Below are 24,807 nucleotides of genomic sequence, written 5' to 3' on the forward strand. Positions count from 1 at the left end.
GGGTCACCCACTTGTTTCTTCTTTCTTGGTGCTTTCTTTCTTATTTTTTTTTTGAAAAAAAAAATAAAGAAGAAAAAAAGCCTAAAACCGGCTGGCTACAGTTTCCGGGTCCCGTCATGAGCCGCCCAGAACAAGGTATTCTTTTTTTCATCAAATCCGAGACTCCAGTCCACATGCCAAAATATATAAAAAAAAAAAAATTGTTTTTCTGCATTGCCCGTGTCCATTCACCCCAAACCTGACTCGTCTACTGGTTCATCTAGGTCTGGCTGGCAGAGCAGCATGAAATCTAGTGCGCCTGGGCGTAAGCGCGGCGACGGTCACGCTCCTCGGCAATGGTAAGCTTGACACCCTTGCCCTTGGGCAGAGAGATCCACGGCTTGTCCTGGCCAATGACGAAAACGTTGCTCTCGCGCGTGGCAAAGCTGTTGTCAATGGCGTCCTTGATGTGCACAATGTTGAAGCCACCATCGTGACGCTCACGGTGGGTAATGACACCAACACGGCCCATGTTACGCCCACCGGTGACCATGGCGACGGCGCCAGTGTCGAACTTGATAAAGTCGGTGATCTTGCCGGTGGCGAGTTCAATCTTGACAGTGTCGTTGACCTTGATCAAAGGGTCAGGGTAGCGAATGCTATACACGAATCAAGTTAGCCAACCCCCTGAACTCTCTTCATCCCCACACTCCTTTGCTTTCCTCCTCTCTTCTTCGCAAAGACAAGGGGCAAGTAAAAAGGGGGGGGGAGGGGAGCCAAAAGAAACATTACAGCCGTTGAGAACAGCTAGTTGACGTCGCTTCATTCTGTCCTTCATCTCCCTCTCAAACTGAGTATAGGCGGCTCGAGAAGAATCGACCAAAGCTTGATCCAACGGCTGAATGATGTCTAACAGAACAACTCACGTTCTCGCATCGTGCGTGACCAAGAATGGGATTCCGCCACGGCCCAGCTGGACACGCTTGACCTTGCCCAGCTTGTACTCGGCCTCCTCGGCCTGGATTCGGTGCACGGTGAAACGGCCCTTGGTGTCGTAGACGAGACGGAAGTTCTCGCTGGTCTTGTCGATGGTGATGACGTCCATGAATCCAGCCGGGTACGTCATGTCCGTGCGGACCTTGCCGTCGACCTTGACCAGGCGCTGCATGAGAATCGACTTGGTCTCGCGGTAGTTGAGCGCATACTTGAGGCGGTTGCGGATGAAGACGATCAAGGGCAGGCAGTCGCGCAGCTTGTGAGGACCGGCCGACGGCTTGGGGGCGTACACGCCGGACAGCTTGTCCAGCAGCCAGTGGGAGGGGGCGCTAAGGCGCTTCTGGTGCTTCTTGCTGCATGGTGAAGATGTTGTCAGCAGTTGTATTCCCAGTCAACTGGACTATGGTTCAGAAGCGACAGCGACGGAGAGTGCGTGAAAGTAAAAAAAAAAAAAAAGAAAAAGAAGAAGATCCGACTGCCCGACTCCGTCCAGGCCGGTGGCCTTTGTCTGTTTTGTCACCACGAAAATGCAATGGGTAAACTCACATTCCTCGGGCCATTTTGTCGACTGGCTGTTGGCGTTGAACTTGATGAGGAAGAAGTTGGGAGATTGAGCCTGCAGGTTGTGGACCAGTTTGCAAACAACTCGTTCTTTTCCAAAGTCCGTTAGCGTTCACGGATGACGGGGGGTTTGTGCCCTATGGCCCATTTCGTAAGCGAGATTTTGTGCGCTTGTCACGTGGGGGTCACGCGGCCCGCGTGCATGCATCCTCTTCACCGCCTTTATTCTTGGTTCCCTGCTATGGCACGATGGGGGCAGAATGGGTTTGCGGCCCAACTTCATTTCCCTTACATAATCTTGCCGACCAGTTGTTTGGCATGTGACATGAGATGCCTTACTTATTCTTGATGATTCAATTCCAATGGTTGTCGGCATATGAGATGAGATGCCTTACTCATTCTTGATGATTCAATTCCACTGGTTGTCGGCATATGAGATGAGATGACTTATGCTTCTTGATTCCATCCCATTTCTCCGAATTCTTGCCGACGAGGTTCGGCATGTGAGATTCGATGCCTTTACTTCATCTTGATGCTTCAACTCCTATGCCTCGAGGAGAATGCAACTACCCGTGCCGCAATCTTCAAGCCTCACAGACACACATTTATGCCAAGGGCATGACTAGATTCAAGGTCAAGTTGCATTGATTACGAACCTTGGTTGGTTGGCTCAGACCATCATAACCTTTACCCCCGCGGTCTCACCCTTTGAAAAAGCAAAGCGCCAAGGTATCTTTTTTCCCAACCCAAGCCAACTACTCCTAAACTCCAGCCCACGGTCAAAAACATCATTGTTGAATTACAAAGAACACCGTCTCTACATGAAAAAAACATCTTGATCCCAAGTCGACGGCCCAGGGCTCATGAGGAGCCATATATTACAACGCGGTTCCAAACAACGATAGCACAAACCTTCTCTTGCCCACCCCGCTCCAGTCGATTTTCCAGGAGCCAAGGAAGGGGGGGGGGGGGGGGGGGGGGGGGGGGGGAAGAGAGAGAGCAGACAAGCGTCAGCATCGGATGGAGTGAGCACCATGCCTTTCCCGGCGCGATTCTGTTATATACGAAGGCGGCGATGATGCCCCCGGGGAATAGTCTGCACCGTGGCGCGCAAGTGATTGATTGATTCTGCCATCATCCAACAATAATCGTGAAATGTCCATTTCCCCACCCATCAGATGAGAGTTGCCCACTTCTCCAAAGTCAAAGCTGGGGGGCGGCTGAGCATAGTTGGAGGAGTCAACCATGTGCAAAGCCCACGCGTGAAGGTCGTCTTTGGAGTTGCCGAGTCCGGCTCGGGGTACCATGGCAGCGGATACCTTGGAGCGCTGCAGCGAGCTCTCTATGGACATGTTGACCGAAGGCTCCAGGACGCCGCCACCTAGAGCGTCCTCCTTGGAATGAAAGGTTCCCTTTTCGATGCGCTGGTAGATGCTGGGATACTTGTTGCGAACGCGATCTCTCAGGTCTGTTGGCTGTCGGCTCGACAGATGAAATCGAGCGTCGCGTTGTATCTTGGTCCACGAGGGACCATAAATGTCCAGTCCCTCCAGAATCTCGTGATCATCCTGGTCCGTGAAAGGGCGTCTCTCGCGCCGATGGGATTTTTTAAAGGGGCCATGGATGCCCAGTTCGGCCAGGTCCTCTAGCTTTTTTCTGTGGGCACGACTCTTTCTCGGCTTGGGCACGGAGTCGGGCTCGTCCCTTGGCGAGGGGGAGTCTTGGATGAGGATATTCTCCGAGTGAAGGCCCGTTTTGGCTCGTCGCACAATGTCCTGGGAGGCTGCACGTGGCGAGCCTGCCAGCGAGGATGACTTGCTTGAGCCTCGAAGCTCTTCCGGGCAGCAGGTCCGAAAGCGGTCCTTCAAATCGCCCGCGGTTCGGTCGACAAAGGTAAAGTCTGGGTCCTCGAGGATGCTGGTCCATTTTCCCACGCCGTGGCGGTTGACTCCCAGGAGCAGGTGCTTGGTTTCTTCCTCTGACCATTTTCTGCGAGGCTTGGCGGCCCGCTTCCTGCTTTTGCCGGGAGCCTTGTCAGCTTCGGGCGACGGTCGGCCGCGATCCTCGGAAGCGCCGCCGTAGGCATGCTCGCTCAGCAGCCTGAGCTTGCCAGCATCGTTTTCACTGTACGAGCTTGAGGCGATGGGCGGGAACAGAGCCGCATGCGGCGGAGGCTCGAGCAGACCGTTGATGATGGGCGGCATGGCGGGCGCTTGATGCGACGACTTGTGCCTCTTGATGGGTTGGGGAAGCTGAAGGAAGTCGTAATCATCGTTGCCGTGGACTTTGCGGCCTCTTTTCTTGTCGTGGACATGGTCAGAAACATGGCCCGAGTCGTTGAGGGTCCTGGGGCGATTGCTTGATGATTCCGGGGTGTCTCTGTCCAGTACCATGCGGAGTGGATATGCCGAGGGGCCGCTGGGCCGGTCGGCTCGGTGGGCCACATCTAGATCGATGGGAGGCAGAGGCCTTTCCGCCGAACCTGGCAGAGGCAGAGCGTGTAGGGGGGGCAAGTCGGCATGGTGAAAGTGAGGTGTCGATGTGGCCTCGTTTAACAGATGGATCAGGCGTGGCTCGATGGTGGCCATGTTGGGCAGTGCAAGGGCAGGCTTGCTGGCCGATGTTGCATTGGACAGGAAGAAAGGGTCATGAACAGTGTCGGTTCCGACCTATGAGAAGAGACGGGGAAGGACGAGGTTAAATCCAGCAGGAGCGAGTCAAGCATATCCTCGGGACCGCATGTAATAACATGCTTGCTAAGGCGGGCGGGCATGTCGATTAAAGGGGAGAAGACTGGAAGAGGGAGGAAAAAAAGAAGACCAAGGCTCGTTTTGATCCCGTCCCGTCACATTCTGGCGGACTTGGCGCAAGCACGTGAAAATCTCTGATGGAATGAACAACAGGCAAGGCAGGTGCCAGGCAGGTGCCAGGCAGGTGCTAGGCAGCAGCCCCCCAGCATGTGCTCCGTACGGACCAGTGTACTATGGTACGGAGCCACCAGACGGCACCCAGGCTTTCATGCTCTGAAGAGGGGGCCAGCCAGGCTGGGCTTGGGGCGGCTCGGCGGCAGGCGGAGGGCGGCAGGTGTCTGGTCGGGCCAGGCAGCAAGTAGGAGGTACATACATGTAGGCAGGCACTGGGGGCAGGATACACTGCCCTACAGCAGTGCACAGCGGCTGCAAGTTTACATCAACAAGCACCAGCGACGCTGACCATGGCGGGGGCGAGCAGTGGGGGCGAGCCAAGTTCCAGTTGACAGGGGCCGAATAAGCCCTAAAGTCCCCATGTCGTCAACGCCTGGCCTCTCATCTGACGCCAAGCGAGTAGGTACACAGTGTACGCACTGTTGAGAACCACACTGCCGAGAATCACAATGCTGAGAACACGGAATGATTCAACCGTCTCGGCATAGAGCCGCAGGGCTGACTTGCAAGTCGGCCGGCATCCTTCATCCTTGACCTCGACGACATGAATATGAACCGCATCGCCACGGCATGGCGCCCTGGTGTGGGAGTCGGCGCTACCCCCAATATCCGTTGAACCAGACTCAGACTGACTGCTTTGTGGTGTTTCCGTGGAGTTCAACAAAGCCATCGGCCGGCATGCATCGGATATGTCTGGTCTGTCTGATGCTTGGCTGGCTACAAGCCGTCCGGTCTGGTGCGCCCCATCGACATGACAAAGGCCCCTTTCCCGTGGGTTCCAAGGGCCCAACCAACCAGTTGACGCCTTCCAGACTGGGAGTAGCTGCCAGGAGCAAGTCGCCAGGAAGCCATCAGTTACCAGAAGCAGTCTGGTCAGTAGGAGAGAGCGCGCCGCCCCCCCACAACTCAGAACAAAGGGACCCGGGCGGCAGCCGGCTCCGGTGGTTGCTTCGGTCGACCGGTCTCGTTTGGGCCATTTGCCGCCGCCGAAGCTAGGGCTAGCATCCCTTTTGCCCTGCTCGCCCGCGAGTCGAAACGGAGCCCTTTCCCCATCCGCCTCCTCCCAACGCCTCTGGGCTCGGCACCATGTCCCCCTTTTGTTTCTGTTTGGTTTCGCGGCGGCCTGTGGGCTGGGACGCCTCCATCGGATCTGTGGCCCTGACTTGCTGCCCCGCACGCACGCATCACGGGCAGCACGGGCTCCGGAGTACAGCCTGCAGGTTTGGGTCGTTTCGGTTGGAAGGCTGGAGCCTGCGGAGACTGAGCCCACCATGACAGGGACTCTTATTGCCGAGAGAGCCAAATCTCCGACTCGGACCCGCCTGGCAAGCATTGATCAACTCGAGGCCCTGTATCCGAGGCACAGCAGACGGTGACGGGCCGAGTTGGCCTTTTCCTCTCTGGGCTGTTGTGGCCGCTGGCCGCTGGCCTTGTCAGCGACAGGTGCAGGTGCCTCGCAGGCCTTGCTTCAGGCGGTCGACGGCAGGCCTGGCTGAGACACTTGTGATGCTGCCTGCTCGGCAATCGCTCGGGACCAGATTGACCAGACCTGCTGAGGCGCCGGGCGCTAACTATGTACCTAGGCACAACTGCAGTTGTTGGCTGCCATGGAAGTTGACCTGACCTGCAGTTTTGCAGCCAACGTGTCAATTCTGCATCCATTGTCAAGATCGAACCCGCCGTCTCCACTTGTTGCCGCCGGAGCAGCTGGAAAGAAATCGACAGCCAAGGCCAAGAGAGCGAGCATGAAGCGGAAACCACATGCCCCTCGGCGCGGTCTGTTGCCCGTTTCCCGATTACCTGGTACCAGTTGATACCTGGGTAGGAGGTGGGAGGTAGTTGACCCAAGGTAAAATACGAATTCCAACTACGTGTAACTCCGTTCATGGTGCTTCGTACACGTATGCCACGACCAAGCGGGCCAGAACAAAGTCTGCAAGCCTCCTGAAAGCCAAGTTGTTGGCCATCACGTGTTCCGGGATGCATATGTTGCCTGCCGTGTCCTCTTCTCTCTCGTTCTTTTTTTTTCGTGCAAAAGCATGCCATGGACATGGAACTTGGATGCATCGTTGCCGAAAATGCTCCCCCGCCAATCGTTTGCTGCACCGGTAATAAGATAATAAGAGGCCCCAGGTGCCATTTCCAGTGCATCGAACTGCAGCACGACTTGCCTGGCACATGTCAGGCCAGGCGCTATGTACCTGTCAGTCGGGCCAAGTTCACCTGCTCGTGGCGCGCTTGTCGGGGAAAACATACCTACATACTCCGTACTTACCTTATCCTTCCCCCTGGCTTGGCTCGGCTTGGCTTGGCTTGGCTTGGCCTGGGTTCCCAACGCCGAGGACAAAGATGGACGGACGGGAAACTTTTTGTTTCCGTCGCCATTTTAACCGAGTGGAGCTGCTGCTACGTATCATTTCCTAACCTACTGCCTGCAGGTACCTAGGTACCTACCAGGTGATCCGTGGCAATCCCGATTCACGACCCGAAATAGCCGCATCGCCGTCTTTTGTGGGATAGCCACGTGCTGCGCTCCTAACCTGCCGGCCCGATCAGGCCGACAATCAAACCGCAACAGACCCGAGTTGCGCGTGAGGCCAAGTAATCAGTAACGGTGGATTGTTGCGTCCACGTGTTGTTTTCGTGGCCATGTTTTGTGAGGCTGGCCACCTGCCAATCGTGCGGCGAGAAAAAGTGGGCTCTGATGCTGGCCCAACCTTCGCCTAGGGTTATTAGTGAGGGTTAGTGAGGGTTAGGGTTAGAAAGCTCCACGTTTACAAACATTCCACCTCGTGCCATCGCAGGACTGCTTCCCCCAAGGACGGCAAAGCAACAGCGCAGAAAACGCGTCTCGGTGAGGAGAGCGGAGAGCTCTAAAAGGCCTGCGGCCCTTCTACCTCTGCGTCTACCATTCCTGCATCCAGCACGAGCGATTCACCCAGCAGCCAGCAGGCCAGCCTCGTTTCCTTGTCCCTCCTTGACCCTGGGCAGCACTGCCGGGTCTCCATCTACCCTCGAGCTTGCTTGATCATGCCCCCCCGCAACAGCAGTCGCCGGGACGACAGCCCGGAACGCCCAGACTCCCGGGAACGCCCGACAAGGCGACGGAAATCTACCCCAGGCCACGCTGCCAAGTTTGGCTCCCTGTCAGCCGACCTCCCCCCGGTTCGCGGCGCTCCCAAGACCGGAAAGCCTCCCAGCGTGGCCAGCATACCAACCCAACCGACAGGCGTAGAGGCAGACAGCGACTACTACGACGACGCCGACGACGGCGATCACCACCACGCAGACGACTTGTCGGATCCCCAGGACCCGCCAGCTCCGACAAGCCCGCAGGACCAGGGGGAACGGTATAGGAGCACGCTGGTTCTCCTACGGAAGCTTCAGAGAGCCACGCACGAGCTGGAACAGCGGCTCATCAACGGCGACCACGGGAACGCGGCGTTTGCCGCCTTGCTGGATATCGAGCGCTGCACCTTCCGCGACACCGTGGAAGCGTTTAAAAACGTCGACGCGGCGTTCGGCGCCGGCGATGCGCGCATGCCGTTCATCGGCTTCGCGTGGCTGGAGGAATGGGGCGCGCGCATAGAAGCGGACACCGGCCCGCACATCCGGGCCCTGATACGGGCCAACTTGATGCTCACCCTTCTCAGCATCCAGCGGTTCGACGGGGAGGCCGGCCTAGACGCCCCGTTCCTCGAGCGCCTGGATGCGGCCTTTCCGCAGTACTTTTGCGAACCGCGAAACACGTCGCGCCCCTGCAGACTGGCGTTGCTCGTGCGCACATGCCGCCTGCTCGGGCTGCTCGCCTCCCAGCCGGACCAAGACATGGCACGCGCGAGGGAAGCCATCGCTTCCGTCTTCTACTGCCGCCGCCGTTCTGGTACTGATTTCACGTTCAAGAGCCTCACCTCTGAGGATGAGGAGGAAAACGACGGCTTGGAAAAACTAAACATAGCCAGCCGGGTCCGCGAAGTGGAAGCAGCCCTCCAGGACCAGGGAAGCGACGGTATACGCCAACTCGCGAACAAGTACTCCGAGACGCTGTCCGCAAGACTTTGGGAATGGTATAGCGACATGTTGCCTCCGAAGGACCTTGGGCAGCAAACCCCCGAAAGAGCGAGCACATTCGAAGGCGCAGCGGAGACGCGGGAGCCTGCTTGGTCCGGCTCCTATGCCGGCAGCAACGGCATCAGGCGCCCCCCACCAGGCGCTGACAAGTACGTGCCCGCCCCCCCCCCCTTTTTTTTTTTGATGCTGGCCGCTGTTCTCTCCACCAGTGGCGTTGCGTTTCCTGACCCATTTCCCACTTTGCAGAACGACATCCCTGCTCGGGCACGGACTGAGACGCTCGGTGGCTCCAGCCGACGCGCCAGATGATCACCCGACCCGGACCGAAGAGCTCTTGTACAGCAACCCTGAGCCGCCGGAAGAACACGACGACGACGATGACGACGACGACGACGACGCCGCCTGGTATCAAACAGACACCCGAGACGTCGGCGACGCAGACAGGCGCCGAGCCCAGCTGCAAGCGCGACATGACGCAGCGCGGCCCACCATCACCAGTGAAGACTACGCCCGCATGGATGAGGAAAAGGCCCGCCTCGCCGCCCGCGTGCGCGCCCGCCGCATGCGCGGCCCGTCGCCCCCCCGCGAGCGCTCCCCGTCCCCGCCCCCCGGCACCCGACAGCGCCACCGATGGCCCTTGCACGACACGGAGCGCCTCATCAGGCTCGTCAACACCGAGAAGGCTTCCTGGCGCAGGATTGAAGCGAGGCACGGGCACGAGTTTTGCCACAGACGGAACCATCAGGCCTTCCGGGATAAGGCGCGCAACCTCAAGGTGGACTTCCTGCTGACGGACAGGGTCCTGCCCCCGTACTTTGACAACGTGGCGCTGGGGGGGAAGGAGATCAGCAAGCTCAAGGCCAGCGGCAAGAACCCCTTCCGGCAAGAGGCGGACTTGGATTCGCACGGGAGGCCCATCAACACGTCGTATAGGAGAGCTTGAGCCGCCTGTACGTGGACCGGTCGACCAAGAGGATGCTTCCGCGTCCGCCGTCCGTCCTTGTTTGCGTGTACCCCTGCCATGCCCGGCCGACGCGGTTCAAGTGCGCATGAACATGACCTGGGCTTTGTTTGTGCAGTCATTGGATTCAAGCTCGAGTTGTAAGCATCTGGATTTCGTCTCTGCAGTCAATCAGTCATTGGATTCAAGCTCGAGTTGTAAACATCATCTGGATTTCGTCTCTGCAGTCAATCAGTCATTGGATTCAAGCTCGAGTTGTAAACATCTGGATGTTCAAGCCCAAGCAGCTATTTACAGCAACCGCCTCGGAGAAACGACCGACTAGGGCAACAAGAAAACGCCTGCTCTACAGGCTCCCTCCACCAATCCCACCCGATCCACCTACGCGAACGCGAAACAGACAACGGAGACCGGAAGGAGAAAAAGACGCAGAAAGCAAAGCACGACAGGGAGCTCCGTTTCCTTTACCCCCCCCCCCCAGGTCTCCAGGGCCCGTGGCGCCGCTGGCTCGTTTTGCGCTGGGCAACCGAGGAGCACGCGGCCCGGAGCGATGTCCACCGGTCTGGTCTGCTGGTCGTCCTTGCCGGTCGCACCTGGGATGCGGTGCCGAGCGCCGGGATCTTTGTGAACGGAAAACCTGCAACGATTCGTCTGCTGCGTAAGGGGGGAATTCTGTTGGGGAAGTAGGAAAAGGGCGGGGGATTGGGTCACTGGGGGAAAGGAGGATAAAGAAAGCGTGCAGCAGTTGCAAAGGGCACAATTTTGCAAGGTGTTTGATAGATACACCGGGCCAAGGAGAAGGGAAGCATGATAGCAAGCGCCCGGAAAAATAAAGAAACAGAAAAAGCAAAGCAAAGGCCTTTGGGAGGGGTGGTATAAACGTAAAGCGGATGTTGCTCTCGCAGAACCCTTCTGAGGGTTCTTTAATGGTATTGCTTGTTCTAGCACGAATCTGGAGATACAAGTTGCGGCGACCAGAAAAAAAAAACAAAGCAAAACAAAACAAAACAAAACAGCTTTCATTGGGTCGTCAAACGTGCCCGACTGGCCCGCGTTTCGTTTGCCCTCGAATCAAGAACTCTTTTGCTGCTCTTTTTATCAGATATCAAGCAAGGTCGCCGCCAACGCAGGTGTTTGGGGGATAAGAAAAGCAGGGACGAAGCGACGTTGTTTCATGGAATGCGGAATGCGCTCGGGGGTTTCTGCACCCGGCAGAAGTACAAGTTGATGGAGTGCTTGGCCGCGGCCCCAGGGATTAATTGCAGACCGTCATCTCGCACAATGTCCACGCCGGCACGCCGCCCTTTCAGGCCGAAAAGAAAAACGAAAAAGAAAGCGTTCCCCTTCTTCCTTGTAGCCAGGGACGCGGATTATTGAAGGGTTTGCAGCAGCACCTCTTCAACGTCGATAGGGCGCGTTCCGTATCTTCAGACGGTTGGCCCTCCAGCCTTCGTAGCATTGCTCGCGGCTGGCTTCCCGCAGCTCGCCGCGCCATTCCGAGAAGACAGCCTCCTTCAATCGTGTAAAGTCACAGTGCTTTTCGTTGTAAGGATCGGCAAATCCCCAGGGAAATTGACGTCCGATGACGTGGGGTTCGTACAAGTCCGGGCTGATGATGGAAAGAGGAAGGAAAGGAACCTCGTCTTCTTTTGCGTCGTCTTGAGCCGTGCGCTGGCGCATCGATTGGCTCGACAGTCGCCTAGAGTTTGGAGACGCTGGCGGGGAGGAGCTTGGCTGATTGGATCCGCAGCCGTCCAAAGATTCCGTCTCCTCACCTTGCTCGCCTTGCTCCTCCCCCTCTTCATCGATGCGGTTGCCGGTGCTGTCGGTATCTTCATCCAATCCTAGGGCCTCAAGGGGGTCGAGGTTGGCTTGTTTGATACTGTTCCAGACGGATTTTTTCAAGACATTCATGTGCTTCGTCGTGATGGTGTCGGCTTTTGCAATGACGGGAACAACAGTGGTTTTGCGGTCGAGGCTTCGCAAGACTTGAAGATCGAGATCTTCGTCAAGGGCGCCGAAAGCACGAGATGCAGCGCCTTGATGGCCGGTTGCCCTGTTGCGAGATGCAGAAAGATTGCGGTCCAGCCGAGATGGGTCCAGGACCAGGAAGACGGCATGTATGTGAGTATCTTGAACACCCGGGGAGCGCACCACCTTCATCTCTTCTGTAAAAGTCTCCTCAAACTTGCTCTCGAGGAAAGCCGTGAGCTCCCTGAGCTGGAGATCCACCAGGTTTCTTTCGAGGCCCTCCGAGTCCCACAAGGTCAAGCCGATGCGTTCATTATCTATTTCCGTTTCCATAAAATGCGGCACAAAATTCCCGGACGCTGGGGCCGAAACCGGAAAGACAGCCTCGTCCGCCTTTCTGGGCCGTTTAGCGGCAGGTAGAGCCAGGGATGTCTTTAAAAATTCGAGAAACGATGTCTTGCCGGCTCCACTAGTTCCAACCACGAGAATGCTGCGTATTCGTTAGACGGGTTTGGAGACGGTTGGAAAAGAGAGTTTTTTTTTTTTTTTTGGCGGCCGGCCAGAGCCGGTAGAGGCAAAGGGCGGGGAATGGCATCGCAACGCGTCACCGTAACCTCACCACCATCGGCATCACCACCGTCACCACCATCACCACCATCACCACCATCGCCACCATCGAGGGCAAGGAGGGGTTGACTTACTTGAACGGGGTAGGATCCTTTCTTCTGCGAACCCTTCTAGGGCTGTTGATGGAGCTGATGGCGCTGCTGGCATAGCTGTAGCGACTACGGTGCGTCATGCTTTCGGTTCTCGCGTACGGATCGGCGACATGGCTGGGCATTTTCGGAACGGGAGGCACTGGAGAAACCGCGGGGTGGACGTAGCGGCGAGGCTCGGTCGAGGCACGAGCGTAGCAACCGCCGGAAGCTGCAGAGTTGGATAGACTGTAGGCACGATCGGATTGCTGCAATTCCTGGGGAAAGGCTTTGGATAACTGCTCCGAGTTGTTGGCAAATTCGGGCAGCTTGGGCGGCGCGCGGGATGCAGCTTGACGCTGGCGTTCCAGCTCAGCCTCCTTAAGGGCCTGGGCCTGGGCCTTCCTGCCACCTTTGGCCAGGTCGCTGCTCTTGGTTCGTCGAAGCAACATTCCGAAGCTGGAGCGCCGAGGTTGCGTTTCGTTGTTCATAACAAAGACGAGGGCGTTTGAGGCAGCGGCAGACAGAGGCAGATGGGGGTGGGCAGTGACAGACAGTGAGTGAGTGACTCAACTAGTGACTGTGACTATGACTGCAGCTCTGACAGTTGGCAAAGGAGCCGAGCAGCCTGAGGGGTGGAAAAAAGAAAGAAAAAAAAGGAAAAAAAAAAAGGGAATAAAATAAAATAAAACAAAATAGATTAAAGTAAAATAAAAAGTAGGCCTGGGAAATGGAAGGCAAGCTGGGCTGAGAGAAACCCTTGCAGCGAGTAGCAAATCAGGAGGCCTCAAGCTTGTTTCCGGAATTTTGAGACGGACGACGAGTGGGTTAGGAATGACAAGCGAAGCAAGTGATGAGTGATGAGAGAGAGTGGATGTGGGAGGAAAAGACGCCACCCCGGGGGGGGGGGAGGGGCAGGGAGGGGGGGAGGGGGACCTTGGGGCGGACGTACGGAGTACTGGTAGATTAAGAGATGATTGCACAGGGCTTCTCAGTACGGACTAGCCGGCATTGTCTGGGGTGGTCTTTGCATGTGGCAAGTGTGGGCTGCAGGCTGCAGGCGAAACCTCGTTTGGAAAAGGCAAAAGGCAAAAGGCAAACGAAGCAGCAACACGACTCGCGAGTCGGGCAAGAGGGCGTTTTGTGCCCTGGCGCCTCGCCTCGGCTGGCTTTTCCAGAAAGGCAAAGGCACCAAGGGCAACCAGACGCTGCTCAGAATTGATACGTGCCGGAATCATCACCGAGCCTATTGGCAGCGACATGCTCGCTGTCATAGTCATAGTTCTAGTCGTAGTCGTGTATGGATGACGAGGCGTCAACGCTCTCATAAACATGTTAGGAGGTACTTTGGGCTACCCAAGCTGAGCGAGCTGGCATGGTCGAGCGTGTCGGTACGAGGGGAACAAGTGGCATTGCAGGGCGAGGAAATTGAATTCCGTACGAGTCCTTGGTACGAGCCAGCGACCTGGAGTTGAAAGGGACTCATCAATTGGCCAATCAGAGGTCACGGGTCTGTGGCATGTGTCATGTTGTCATGCGATGTGCTGCACAGCAGCAGCAGGCGGCAGGCGGCAGGCGGCAGGCAGGTCCTATCATGACGACGACAAGAGCACTGCCGGCACTGCTTTGCGACCGAGGATATGCTCGGTGCATGCTATTGATATATTGGTACGAGTATATGTTACAGATGGGCATAGTGCGGACTGGATGGTGCAGCTCAATAAGGGTGTTTTTTTTTTTTTTTTTATCAAAGCAGCAATGATCGCAGCAATGCATATGATAATGATATGAAAGCCCCCAATAAAACGCTGCACTTTTTTGGGTGGCGCCTTGGGTGGCGCTACATTTTCGTGCAACGGCAATTCGAGCTGTTGCACCAGCCCAACAATCACAACTACGAAAAACCTAGTACTTTATGCAACGCTACATGAGATGTCGGGGGAAAAAGCAAAAAACAAGATAAGAGAAGAGGGGGGGGGGGGGGGGGGGGCGGGAGGGAAAAAGAAAGAAAGAAAAAAAAAAGAATTGGAGCTGTCAATGTCGGCTTGCAAATGCACATGCAGCAAGTTCAGCGAGCTCAACGCTTAGCGGCCGCTTCGAGCTAGCGCTCAAGTGGCGCCATCGGAGGCACCAGACGGACGGAGCGTCGCGGTGCAAGCCCCGGTGCCAAGGGAGCGCTTCCCCCCCCCCACCCATTGACCCCTTCCTCACCCCACCTGGCACTAAAACTGCCGCTGACATGGTTGGCGAGGCCCGAGGCCGCCCCAAGGCGCTTCTTGCTGTTCCCTGGCCAGGTGCGTCCGGGCACTTGTCGCGGTAGCACGCACGGGCAGCGGGCCAAGTGGCACGGGGGGGCGTCTGGTCTGGTCTGGTCAATTGACGTGGAGCATTCCGGACCTACTAAAGGGCTGGGCCTGGCTGGACGCAGACGCAGACGCAGACGCTGCCAGGCGCTACGGAGCAGAGAGATCAGTGGGGGCGGTTCCACCTTGCCCAGGGGCGAGGGGCGCTGGCCACTGGCCACTGGCCGCCCCGATGGCACATGCATCGATCCGCTGCGGGACCAGAGCAGATTGACCCGACCCCTTCCAGGGGCCTCCACTGTCCCGTCATTGTCATCAAAGTTCCCCCAGACAAGACAAGACAAGACAAGGCATGGCATGGCAAGACAAGACGTGCAAGACAAGACAAGACAAGGCATGGCAAGACAAGACGCGCAAGACACGCAGAACAGGAAACAGTTCGTCGCTGGGCTGCGGGCATTGCGGTTCCATGTCGCTTTGTCGCTGGCACGGAACGGCAGCACCAGAGGCGAGCATGGATCGACTCGATAAGCGCCGGCGTGAAATCGTCCCGCGAGCGCGCAGCACATGTCGTTTTCCCTTTTTTTTTTCCCCTTTTTTTTTTTTTTTTTTTTTTCTCTCCCGTCTTCCATAGGTATGTCAATAACGTAGAAAGTCCCCCCCCGAGAAGCCCGCCAGGCAGGCAACAGGCGTCTCTGGTCCAACAAAAAAACGTGGCCGTCGCACCAGGAGGTTCGGTCGGCGATGCGCATAGTAGCCAGCCGTGAGGATCGTCGCTGCCCAGTGCCTTTCTGCCCACGGCCTGCAGGGTTGCCGGGAATCTCAGCCCCCCCCCCCCCCCCCCCCCCCCCCAGTGAAATTAAACAGTTTGAGAGGTCAGTCAATTGAGCTGCCCTGTCAATCCGCATCCAGATTCGAGGGGCGGGCGGGGGGCGAAGCATGCAGCTTCTCCGGACGAGCCAACCGCATCACCCGCGACCCGGGGCAGCAAATCGATCAAATAATACCGTCGTCCACGGTTGAATGTTGGATGGGACTGAGTACCAGGTACGGAGTATGCCAGTCGGGTCCCCCTTGGGCTGCCAATTCCCGCCCTCGCTTGCTTCCCTGTGCTCCCAACTGGTACCAAGAACGCCATCGAGGGAAAAGCCATCCAGGATAAGCCGTCTAGGAAAACCCATCCAGAAAAACCCATCCATGGTAGAGCCAAGGTAGAGCCATCCATCCAAGCGTTGCAGGCTTGCAGCCGCTCACCGTCGTTGGCTCCCCCGTCAATTGTCCGTGTCTCATCACCAGATTTGTTGCAAATTGCCTCTTGACCGGGCCCGTCAACCCCCCCCTCCCCCCCTGCGTAGTACATAGCAGGCCCGCGAAAACCACCAGGCACCCAACATCAGTCGGCACGGCAAAGATGCTCCAAACGCCGGCCCACCAACGCCCAGAACGCACGCGGCCCGGCAAAGAAATCATGCAATCATGGAACAATAGCAAAAAAATCCGTCTTCGTCCTTCTTTATAATTCATGTCGAGATGGTAATATCTTCTGGGGCCCGCCGCGACCCAGGTGACGCCGTGATGGTGCGCATAATCCCTCCCTTGATAAAACCAACGTACCTCGGGACATGGCAGACGGGCAGGAAAAGAAAAGGAGCCAAAAAAAAAAGAGAGAGAGAGGGAAGAAAAAGAGTCAATGGTTGATAGGACACTGGCCGTGCCAACAAAAACGCTCTCGCAACCACCAACACGAAATTGCACCGCCGCTCTATCCCCCGAATACGTCGTGTTGCAACTCAATGCCATAGTCTTGCGCGACGCCTCTCATCCTCCGCTCCATTTCGTCCTCCATGCCTCCTCCCAAGCCCAACCACTGCCGCACCTTGAAGAAATAAAACGCCACGTCCGTCGCGGACATGACCACCTTGAACAGCACATGCCTCCACGCGTTGGCCAGCCTCTGCGCAAACGGCAGCTTCTTGTCCTGGAACAAGCTCCTGCTCGCCCACTCCCCCATGATCTTGACCCTGTTCACGGGCGACCCTAGGTACTGGTTGTTCCCTTGCACGATGCGCATGTTCCTCCCGATAAAGATGAGCTCCTTGGGCCATTTCTCCTCGTCGGCCAGCATGTCTCGAAGGCTCTGCTTCATGAGTCGCTGCATGGCATAGTGCCGCTCCTCTGGTGTTTTGCCTTCCAGCTTCTTCAGGGTTTCGCGCATCGAGTTGCCTTGCCCCCCTTCGTAGGGGCGCATGAGGGTGGCGCTGGCGAAAAAGTCGGCCCCCTTGATGCCCCATTCCGACGTGATGCGCGCAATCGTCTTGTTGTCAAAGGTCATGAGGGCTTTCCAGAATGCGCTGTACTGGTGCCGGAACGTGGGGGACATGTACACGTACAAGCCGTGATCGATGAGAACGAGCTCGGCTCGCCCGTTGGGAAGACGCCGGATGAAGATGTTTCCGGGATGAGGATCGCAATGGACGACTCCCCATTTGAAAATCTGGGCGGAAAAGAGGTCAATCATTGTGGTCATGACCTCCTTGGTCGAGAGGCCCAGCCCGCCGCGGCCCCTCGCACCCTTCCATTCTTGACGCTCGGGTTTGACTTTTTCTCGCCGAGGCTGCGTTCGCATCTCTAGCCGCGCCTTTTCCACGTCGAACCAGGGCAGGGGAGAGTTGGCACCTGGAGAGCCTTTGCCTCGGCCTCCGAGCCATCTGGACGTCAGGGCCTTCTTATCCCAGAGCTGCACACCTTCGATCCACTCGGTTGTCAAGACACGCTTAGTGGTGAGGTCTGGGTACACCAGGGGGATGTACACGCGCCCTTTCAGAGTCTTCTCCGAGTTGATCAGGCTTCTCATGGTTTCCGAATTGCGGGCCTCGTTCAAAAAGTCCGTCTCTAATTCCAGTCGCTCGGTGATGAACGGAACGAGAGTATAGAGTGGAAGATCAAACCATTTGGAATAGATCCACGTCACAGCGCTGTTTTTTTATTTTTATTTTCCCCCGAGGAAAACGTCACTCTGGTCAGCGCGGCTAAGCGGCAGACGGACTGGTCTTGGAACTCACCGAAACGCCCACAAATCCCAGGCAATCTGCTTCGCAATCTCCCTCTTTTGGACTTTGATGGCCACCTCGCGGCCATCTGGCAGTCTAGCCCAATGGACTTGGGCGACGCTAGCGCTCGCTCTGGCCTTGCGCTCCATGAGGCCCATACCCTCTCTACCCGCGAAGCTCACGCCAAACACCTCCTCTACGCTCTTGCCGAAATCCTGCCGGATCACCGCCTCCACATCTTTCCAGTCGTCTTGGGGTGCGTCGTCAAACATCCTGCTAAACATTTTCTGGAACTCGGGCGGCAGGACAGCGCTCTGCATGGCAATGGCCTGCCCGATTTTCAGGTATAAGCCGCCATTGGTCCGCAGGAGATGGAAGAGGCGTTCGGCGTTGCGGGTGTGCAGCTCGGCGACGGACCCAGCGGTGATGGGCTCGGGACGAAAGTTGACCTTGTAGTCGAGTGCGACGAGGAGCGTCGTCGCGAATGTGCGAAGGGTTCTGGTAAGGCCAGAGGCGTATATTTGGCGGTCGCCTACGTACACTGTGCCGCCGGTGACGAGGGCAATGAGCAGCCATTTTGACCACCTCTGCGCTTTGGTGAATTGCTTTGCCGCTTGGGGGGCACCGAGCTCTTGGGGTGATGGGGGTCGGAGCGGTTGAAAAGGAGAATTTTGGGCGCTTCGGCGACATGAAGTTGTGGACAATCGAACGCGGTGGACGACGACGGTTGGGCCAGGACGCACGCGACATGCCCCTGGTGGTGTGGGCAGCGCCTTTGGAATGTTCAATAGGCTGCGGCTGACCATCCCGGACATGATGCCTTCCGCCTGGACTTGAGCTGGCTGTTTCGTAGGCTTGGAGGGATCATCCGGGTGGTATGGAGGAGGGAGGAATAATCTGACGGGAATTTTCAGGTGGCCGAAAGCTGAAGTCACCGAGGCCGATTGGCGGTTCCACTCCGAGCCCTTAGCATGCTCAGGTACTGGCAGCAGTGGGATTGTGGCAGTGGCGACTGGTGATCTTGGTCCTCGATATTCTAAGAGCTTACTTGCTGTCTTTGTAAGCTGGTGCCGTGGAGGCGAGCTTTGAAGCAGCCGGTCATTGAACGAAGCAGACTGTTGGGCTTTGACACAGGACGCACATTCCTCTCTCCACTTGGCTTCAGAGTCGCCGCCCAGGAAAGAGATCGTTGACTACTCCACGGCAGGGACGGACAGGTGGAATTCCTTGTCGCGTATTTCCGCCAAAGACAGAGCCAAATATCGCCATGGCCGTAGAGCAGTGCGCCGCATACGTTGTGGACGAATGGACGACCTAGGTGTCAAGCTGCAGACTACGGGACTACCGGGTAGCAAATCGAGCGAGCATGACTCATCATTCCTATGGCGAAGCTGCTTACCTGTGCTAGATTCTGCAGATCCTACACCCTCAAAGCCAAGGGGGGGGGGCAGCAACAAGTCCCGTGACGAAGACGCAAGCAACAGAGGCTTCGTCGTAGGCAGAAGCGAGCACGTCCAACTACAGCTCAACTGAGGCTTTCTACAATCTCAGCCGAGGCGACCTAGCTCGCGACGCAGAGTTATTCTCGCTCCCCAAGCAAAGGCTCTTTTCAGCAACGACGTGCAGAGCAAATAAAGAGGGGAAGAAACAGCATCGATTGATTGGTGATGGGAACCGAGTTGAACCCCAGTATTTCTCTCATCTCCTCCAGTCCCTGAGCACAGGCTTAGGGCTACTTTCGAATTTATCAAGCATGCTTCGTACAGCATATCCCCGTATTAAAAATTCCGAAGTTTGAACCGTGGGCGCGTTCGTCGGTGCAACCTTTGTCTGAACGAAGAGGTATCCATGTCGTCACGTCATAGTTGGCAGCCGATGACGAGAGGCAAAGGGCAATGCAGGCAAAGTAGGATTCGACCAACGGAGTAGCGCTGCTCGCCTGGATTCCCACCTCAGCTCCTCCCGGTGCTTTGAATTTGGCAAGGCGACAGTTTGGAACGTTCAGAAGAAAGTAGTTGACCGCTACCACTCCGCCAAGGTGCCATTCGCTACGGAGCACATCAACACATCATACGGAGTACATCCTAACCTAAGGTAGCGCACCTACCTGCAGGTGGTGTCTGGTGGCACGAGGCACCAAAATATTATATGCATCCAAGGTACGGAGTACCTTGGGTACATACCTCTTAAGCAAGGAGGTAATTTGTGCCCATTTGCTTATGCTGCGGTCTGGTGTTTTGGAAGGAAAACAGCAACCATGGCTGCTTGAGGGAGTGGAAAAAAGCATCAGATCCTAGACAGCGGAAAAGATGGGTGGATATCTTCTTCTCATGAATGGATAGGTCACGGAGCGGAGACACTTGTGCCACAGAAAACCTAATTTCCTTGCATCCTCTCCTATCCATGTGGGTTGAGAGAGGAAAATGTGAGACAATGGCCAGGAGCGGACGCAGCAAGTTCTCAGATTTGCGGTGCATTTCAACGGGCATGCATCGGAAGAACGCGCACCATTATCCACCGTATTCCCTTTGATGAACTGACAACCATGGACTGAAAAAAAAAAAAAAAAATATCGTGCCATGTCCCAAGAAAAACGGCGACTTGGAACCAGACTTGTTCGTGGTTGCATGTAGGCGCGCTGCTAATGTTTAAGTGGTCCGGAGGACAGGTACTGGGTACCCGTACTCCTAAATTACCGTTAGTACTCGGTGTTACAGACCACAGAAAGCCGGCCACCTGCCCCACAGCTTATCGATTGTTTTTCCCCCGACCGTGTACGGAGTAGCAGTAAGCATGCACCTGCGCGACCTTAACTGGTTAGAGCAACTCGTACTTGCCGGACAGATACTTGCCTTGCCTTGTACACCTGTCTATAGTAGATTAGCCCCTAGGATCCCTGCGATTCAGCCGCCCGCCCCTTATACCGCCCCATGTGTTTACTACCTCCTATGGACCTCCTACCTGCCAACTTAGGTACATGGTACTTCCCAGGCGCCCCCCACCCCCCCATTGCAACAAACGTCGTTGTTGTCTCAAAGCCAGGCGCCTTCCACAACAACGCAGTTGACATTCTGACACATTACGATTCATTCCCTCGTCATCTGCTGTCTGGCGCACTTCCAAGGCTCCGGCGTTGGCAGCAAACGTCGCTCAAAGCTTCCAGGCCAGCCGTCGCGAGCTGGTCGCGTTCCTTCCGCGACCTCATAATAATAAGCAGCCCGCTTGCTCACTGGCAGGCAGTCCGCTCGTGGCCAAAGGCCTGATTGATAAAACTCGCGCACCGACACCACGCCGACACCGCGTCAATCGCGTGTCTACTGCGAGACAACCCGAATTCATCCGTCTCAATAGTACTGAAATCCGACTCTTGCAGTCGCAGGTCCACTCGTCGTCAGCCGTCGGTCGTCAATCACCAGTCCCCCTTCTCCCGAGCGTATCCCGAGCGTAAACGCGGACTTTGGTTTCAAACGCTATCCATGGCTTGCGCAAGCGTCGTCCATTAATTGTCCCACCCTGTGGACGACTGCTCTACCAAGCAGCTTGAATCGGTTCCGACCGCGCCGTTTCTTGACAAGTTCTCCATCTGTCGCCGCAGCCTGCTTCGCCGCCATGGTGAGGCCGGCAACGCCATTGTCGGCGCTGCTTTTTGCGGCCTTTATTCTGCTGCTTCTCTCCGTCATTTCCATACCCCTTACCAAGCTCGTTCCTTTGGGAGAATTCAAGGACGTCAAGTACGGCGTATTCGGCTATTGCCAGGGCGACAAATGTACCAAGATACTGTTGGGATATCCCACAGGTATGATGTTCCGTCCACCGTACCTCAACGGAAACCCCCCTCTGCAACACAGATGAAAACTGACCTATGTTCCAAAATCCTAGGCGGAGTTTTGAGCGATGACGCCCAAAGCTTCGATATGCCCAGTTCCGTACGGCATACATTGTCTGCCATTCTGGTCATTCACCCTGTTGCCGCATTCCTTACTCTCATCATGTTCTGCTTGGCCGTGGCCGCCCACATGCACAGTTCATCCCATTCAGCGAGATATCTCCTTGTGCTTTTCATCTTTACTCTCCTCACCTTTCTCGTTTGTTTGGTTGCGTTTGTGATTGATGTTCTACTTTTCATCCCGCACCTAGCCTGGGGCACCTATCTGGTCCTGGCCTCTACCATTATGCTCGCCATCAGTGCCGTCGCCTCATGCGCTATGCGACGAGCCATTGTCAGCAAGAAGGCTCGCCAGAAGCGCATCGCCGAAAATGCCGAAATGAGCGGTGAAAATTTCTATAAAGCAGAGGATCAAATGAATTCACTCCCGGCCATGGCCAGTCCCGTCCCTCCTGTTTCTACTTTCAACGAAAGAACTGCTGCTGGAGGCGACCATCTTCCAGCATTTGCTACGTCCGAACATTTGCGGAAGGATGACCCAATTAGCGACGAGAGAATGCCCCTGACTCAGCGAAGCCCTGCCGAGAACCTCAACGACGTGGAGAGTGTTGGCGATGCTAGTTTCGTTGCTCCAACGAGGTCAGCATCTCGAGATCGTCATGGGAACCTCATCAACGGACCGCGTGACACATACGGCTCACGGCCTTATGGAAGAGGTCGCGGCGGAAACCAACGCGGAGGTCGCGGCGCTCATGGCCCTTATGGTCGTGGTGGCTTTGATGCCTATGGAGTGGCCGGCCGGGGACCTGGTAGGGGCAGAGGAGGATATGGTCTCCCACCGGGAAGAGGAGGACCTCGTGTTCGAGGCGGTTACCGTCCTCCGATCCATGGAGCATACGGGCCTGGAGACATGAGTGGAGGCCGCGCACCGCCTCCCGTTGCTGTCTACGGAAACATGCCACCCGGCCACTTCGACCACATGTCTCCAGCCGACGAATATACCTCTTACGGTCAACCACATGCATCTCCGACATCACTGGAACATCACTGGGACGGAAATAACAACAGCTCTGTAGCGGAAAGTCGGGACCTGCCTCTTGCTGAGTCTCCCCCGCCCTTGCCCGGCCATGCCGTACCTGCTCCGCCCGTCGAAATGGATGCTGGCGCATTTGGTCTGCAGAACGATATGAGCAGCAATACTCATCAACTTCGGGATAGTGATGTCGACGTTGCCGGAATGGTGGGCTTGCAACAGAGCCGCGCCATGGGCGATGGCGGACGAGCTACCTACATGAGTGACAGCAGCAAGTATAGTACAGATTTGTATGTCTCAACACAACCCCTCCCCCAAACTCTCTCTCCTTAAACCCCCCCAAACCACACATTGCCTCGGTAAACAGTGTAAAAACCGCAAGCAAAACATTAAAGTACTGATAAAACATTACAGTCTTCCAATCCCGCCAGGAGCAGTATCGCATGACAACTCGGAGCGAAACTTATCCCGTGCCGCATCTCCCGCGCCTTTGTACAGACAGGCTCCAGAGCCTGCTCAGCCGAATATGGCCCTTGTTGGATCAGGGTCTCATGCCGACTACTATGAAGATAGGGACCCTAGATTCGACGGGCCAGCAGCTCAAACTGCTCATGGGAACGGGAACCCGCACCTCCGCCCGACTGAACCCATAGATGAAGTCGTTCACACCAGGGCGGGAGGAGGGCGGAGCCCAGCTGGTTCGGAACGGCATCACCGGACTGAACCCATATATGGAGACGTGCATGCCAGGGCGGGAGGAGGGCGGAGCCCAGCTGTTTCGGAACGGCACCACCGGACTGATCCCATGTATGAAGACGTCCATGCCAGGGCGGGTGGAGGGCGGAGCCCAGCTGGTTCGGAACGGCACCACCCGACTGAACCCATATATGAAGACGTTCATACCACAGTTGGTGGAGCGCGGAGCCCAGCTGAATCGGAACGGTCCAACTTTACCTCCATCTCCCAACGAGGGGTCAATCCGCGATGGGAGCCACGTCCCCCGATGCCAAATTTGGGCCCTCCGGCGGCCCGATCCCCGCAGATGAAGCAACAAAGACAGGATGTGCTTTTGAACAGCAACCCTGACTTCCAACTTCCCGGGTCGCGCGGCTCGGGCCCGAATCGGAGTGGTCCTGGAATGATACCAGGGAGCGCTTACCCGACTGGACCCATGTTTCAACTTCAAAGATGACCGTTGAGCAGGCGTTGATCGAAGCCAACTAAACCACAGTTGTTGTAAATGATGACCATGACCAATCTTCAACGAGTGATTTTGGACAGTCTACGATTCATCCTGCGACGATTTTGGGGACTCGAACGGAGCGGGTCGACCAGTCTCCCCAGCTTTGATCTTATCTTGCCACATACTTTTGTACCAATGTGCCTCACAACGGAGCTTGACGTTCCATCCTTTCTATCTGACCGTTTCATACGATTCCTCGGCTACCAAGTCTCATTTGTTAGGGGAGGATGGACCCTTGTAAATTTCCCAAACTTCCTCAAAAGGTTCTTGTACTTTTCTGCTTTCTTTTGCCTTCTTCTTCTCTTCTTTTCCCCGTTACCTTACGGAAGTTTTGTATAAACCTGATTTAAACGATTTTTACTTAGGATGAGACGGAAATTCTCTGTTTTATTCGCGGACTCGCATACCTTGCTGCTTATTGATTCCTGCCTGTCGACTCTTTTTATCCTTCAAACTAGTCATTGATCAAGCTTTAACACGTCAAACCGGCTTGTCGCTGCCTCTGAAGTAAGAAGAGTAGCCCATCGTGGATGAAAGCACATACTCTAGTCAAACCCAGCATCTGCCTCTGTATTTCTGTACGGGGCTGGGTTTATGCCCTGGCGCCAACTTGGAGTTGTTTTGCGGTGAGAGATGGCTGAAGATGGAGACTTGTCTTGTCCAAGGCGGAATCAGGGGATTCCTGGGCTCTGCGAGCAAGCGCTTTATTGACTTGTGATTCTCGGCTCGTTCAGCGCCGGGCCTGGAGAAGAGTTGGAAGGGCATTATTGTGCATGAGGATTGAATGACAAACACGACAATTATACGCTGGAGGTTCATGATTGTCGATGGCATATCGAGTTGAAACCGTCTACCCAAGGAGGTACCTACATACCTCTTTTACCCCAGGTAGGAGGAGGTTGATACATGCCCGCGCACTTGCGAAGGCTTGCCTTGCGGCAGGTCGAGATGCAGTCTGGTTGCAAGAGACTCCAGCAGCCAAGGTACCTAAGGTAGTTAGGTAAGGTAGGTAGGTACCTATTAGTAGCTACCTCCTGCCTACCTCCTATGTCATCATGTCGTTACCACCAGCTGTTGGCACTCGAAGCGACGGGACCGGCCGAGTGCGCGCGGCTGGCTGCTCGATGCGGACGA

General features: G+C 56.1%; 6 protein-coding genes across 6 annotated transcripts; 2 read left to right on the forward strand and 4 right to left on the reverse strand.

The window, feature by feature from the left end:
* Positions 1-289: 289 nt before the first annotated feature.
* UV8b_04354 (uncharacterized protein) lies at positions 290-1,535 on the reverse strand (the record flags this gene model as incomplete). Its single annotated transcript, XM_043141852.1, has 3 exons — positions 290-638; positions 906-1,328; positions 1,522-1,535. 3 exons carry the CDS (start codon positions 1,533-1,535, stop codon positions 290-292), a joined length of 786 nt encoding a protein of 261 aa, XP_042997786.1.
* A 1,011-nt stretch (positions 1,536-2,546) lies between these two features.
* Positions 2,547-4,309, reverse strand: UV8b_04355 (uncharacterized protein; the record flags this gene model as incomplete). The annotated part of the gene is made up of 2 exons (XM_043141853.1): positions 2,547-4,205; positions 4,286-4,309. 2 exons carry the CDS (start codon positions 4,307-4,309, stop codon positions 2,547-2,549), a joined length of 1,683 nt encoding a protein of 560 aa, XP_042997787.1.
* Positions 4,310-7,490: 3,181 nt separating this feature from the next.
* Positions 7,491-9,474, forward strand: UV8b_04356 (uncharacterized protein; the record flags this gene model as incomplete). The annotated part of the gene is made up of 2 exons (XM_043141854.1): positions 7,491-8,680; positions 8,778-9,474. 2 exons carry the CDS (start codon positions 7,491-7,493, stop codon positions 9,472-9,474), a joined length of 1,887 nt encoding a protein of 628 aa, XP_042997788.1.
* Positions 9,475-10,890: 1,416 nt separating this feature from the next.
* On the reverse strand, positions 10,891-12,649 carry UV8b_04357 (uncharacterized protein; the record flags this gene model as incomplete). Its single annotated transcript, XM_043141855.1, has 2 exons — positions 10,891-11,953; positions 12,165-12,649. The coding sequence occupies 2 exons, from the start codon at positions 12,647-12,649 to the stop codon at positions 10,891-10,893; spliced, it is 1,548 nt and encodes a 515-aa protein (XP_042997789.1).
* Positions 12,650-16,223: 3,574 nt separating this feature from the next.
* On the reverse strand, positions 16,224-18,326 carry UV8b_04358 (uncharacterized protein; the record flags this gene model as incomplete). Its single annotated transcript, XM_043141856.1, has 2 exons — positions 16,224-17,436; positions 17,524-18,326. 2 exons carry the CDS (start codon positions 18,324-18,326, stop codon positions 16,224-16,226), a joined length of 2,016 nt encoding a protein of 671 aa, XP_042997790.1.
* A 2,794-nt stretch (positions 18,327-21,120) lies between these two features.
* UV8b_04359 (uncharacterized protein) lies at positions 21,121-23,083 on the forward strand (the record flags this gene model as incomplete). Its single annotated transcript, XM_043141857.1, has 3 exons — positions 21,121-21,307; positions 21,391-22,710; positions 22,845-23,083. 3 exons carry the CDS (start codon positions 21,121-21,123, stop codon positions 23,081-23,083), a joined length of 1,746 nt encoding a protein of 581 aa, XP_042997791.1.
* Between the last annotated feature and the right edge of the window lie 1,724 nt (positions 23,084-24,807).

The sequence above is a fragment of the Ustilaginoidea virens genome, chromosome 3, assembly GCF_000687475.1.
Source record: "Ustilaginoidea virens chromosome 3, complete sequence".
Lineage (NCBI taxonomy): Eukaryota > Fungi > Ascomycota > Sordariomycetes > Hypocreales > Clavicipitaceae > Ustilaginoidea > Ustilaginoidea virens.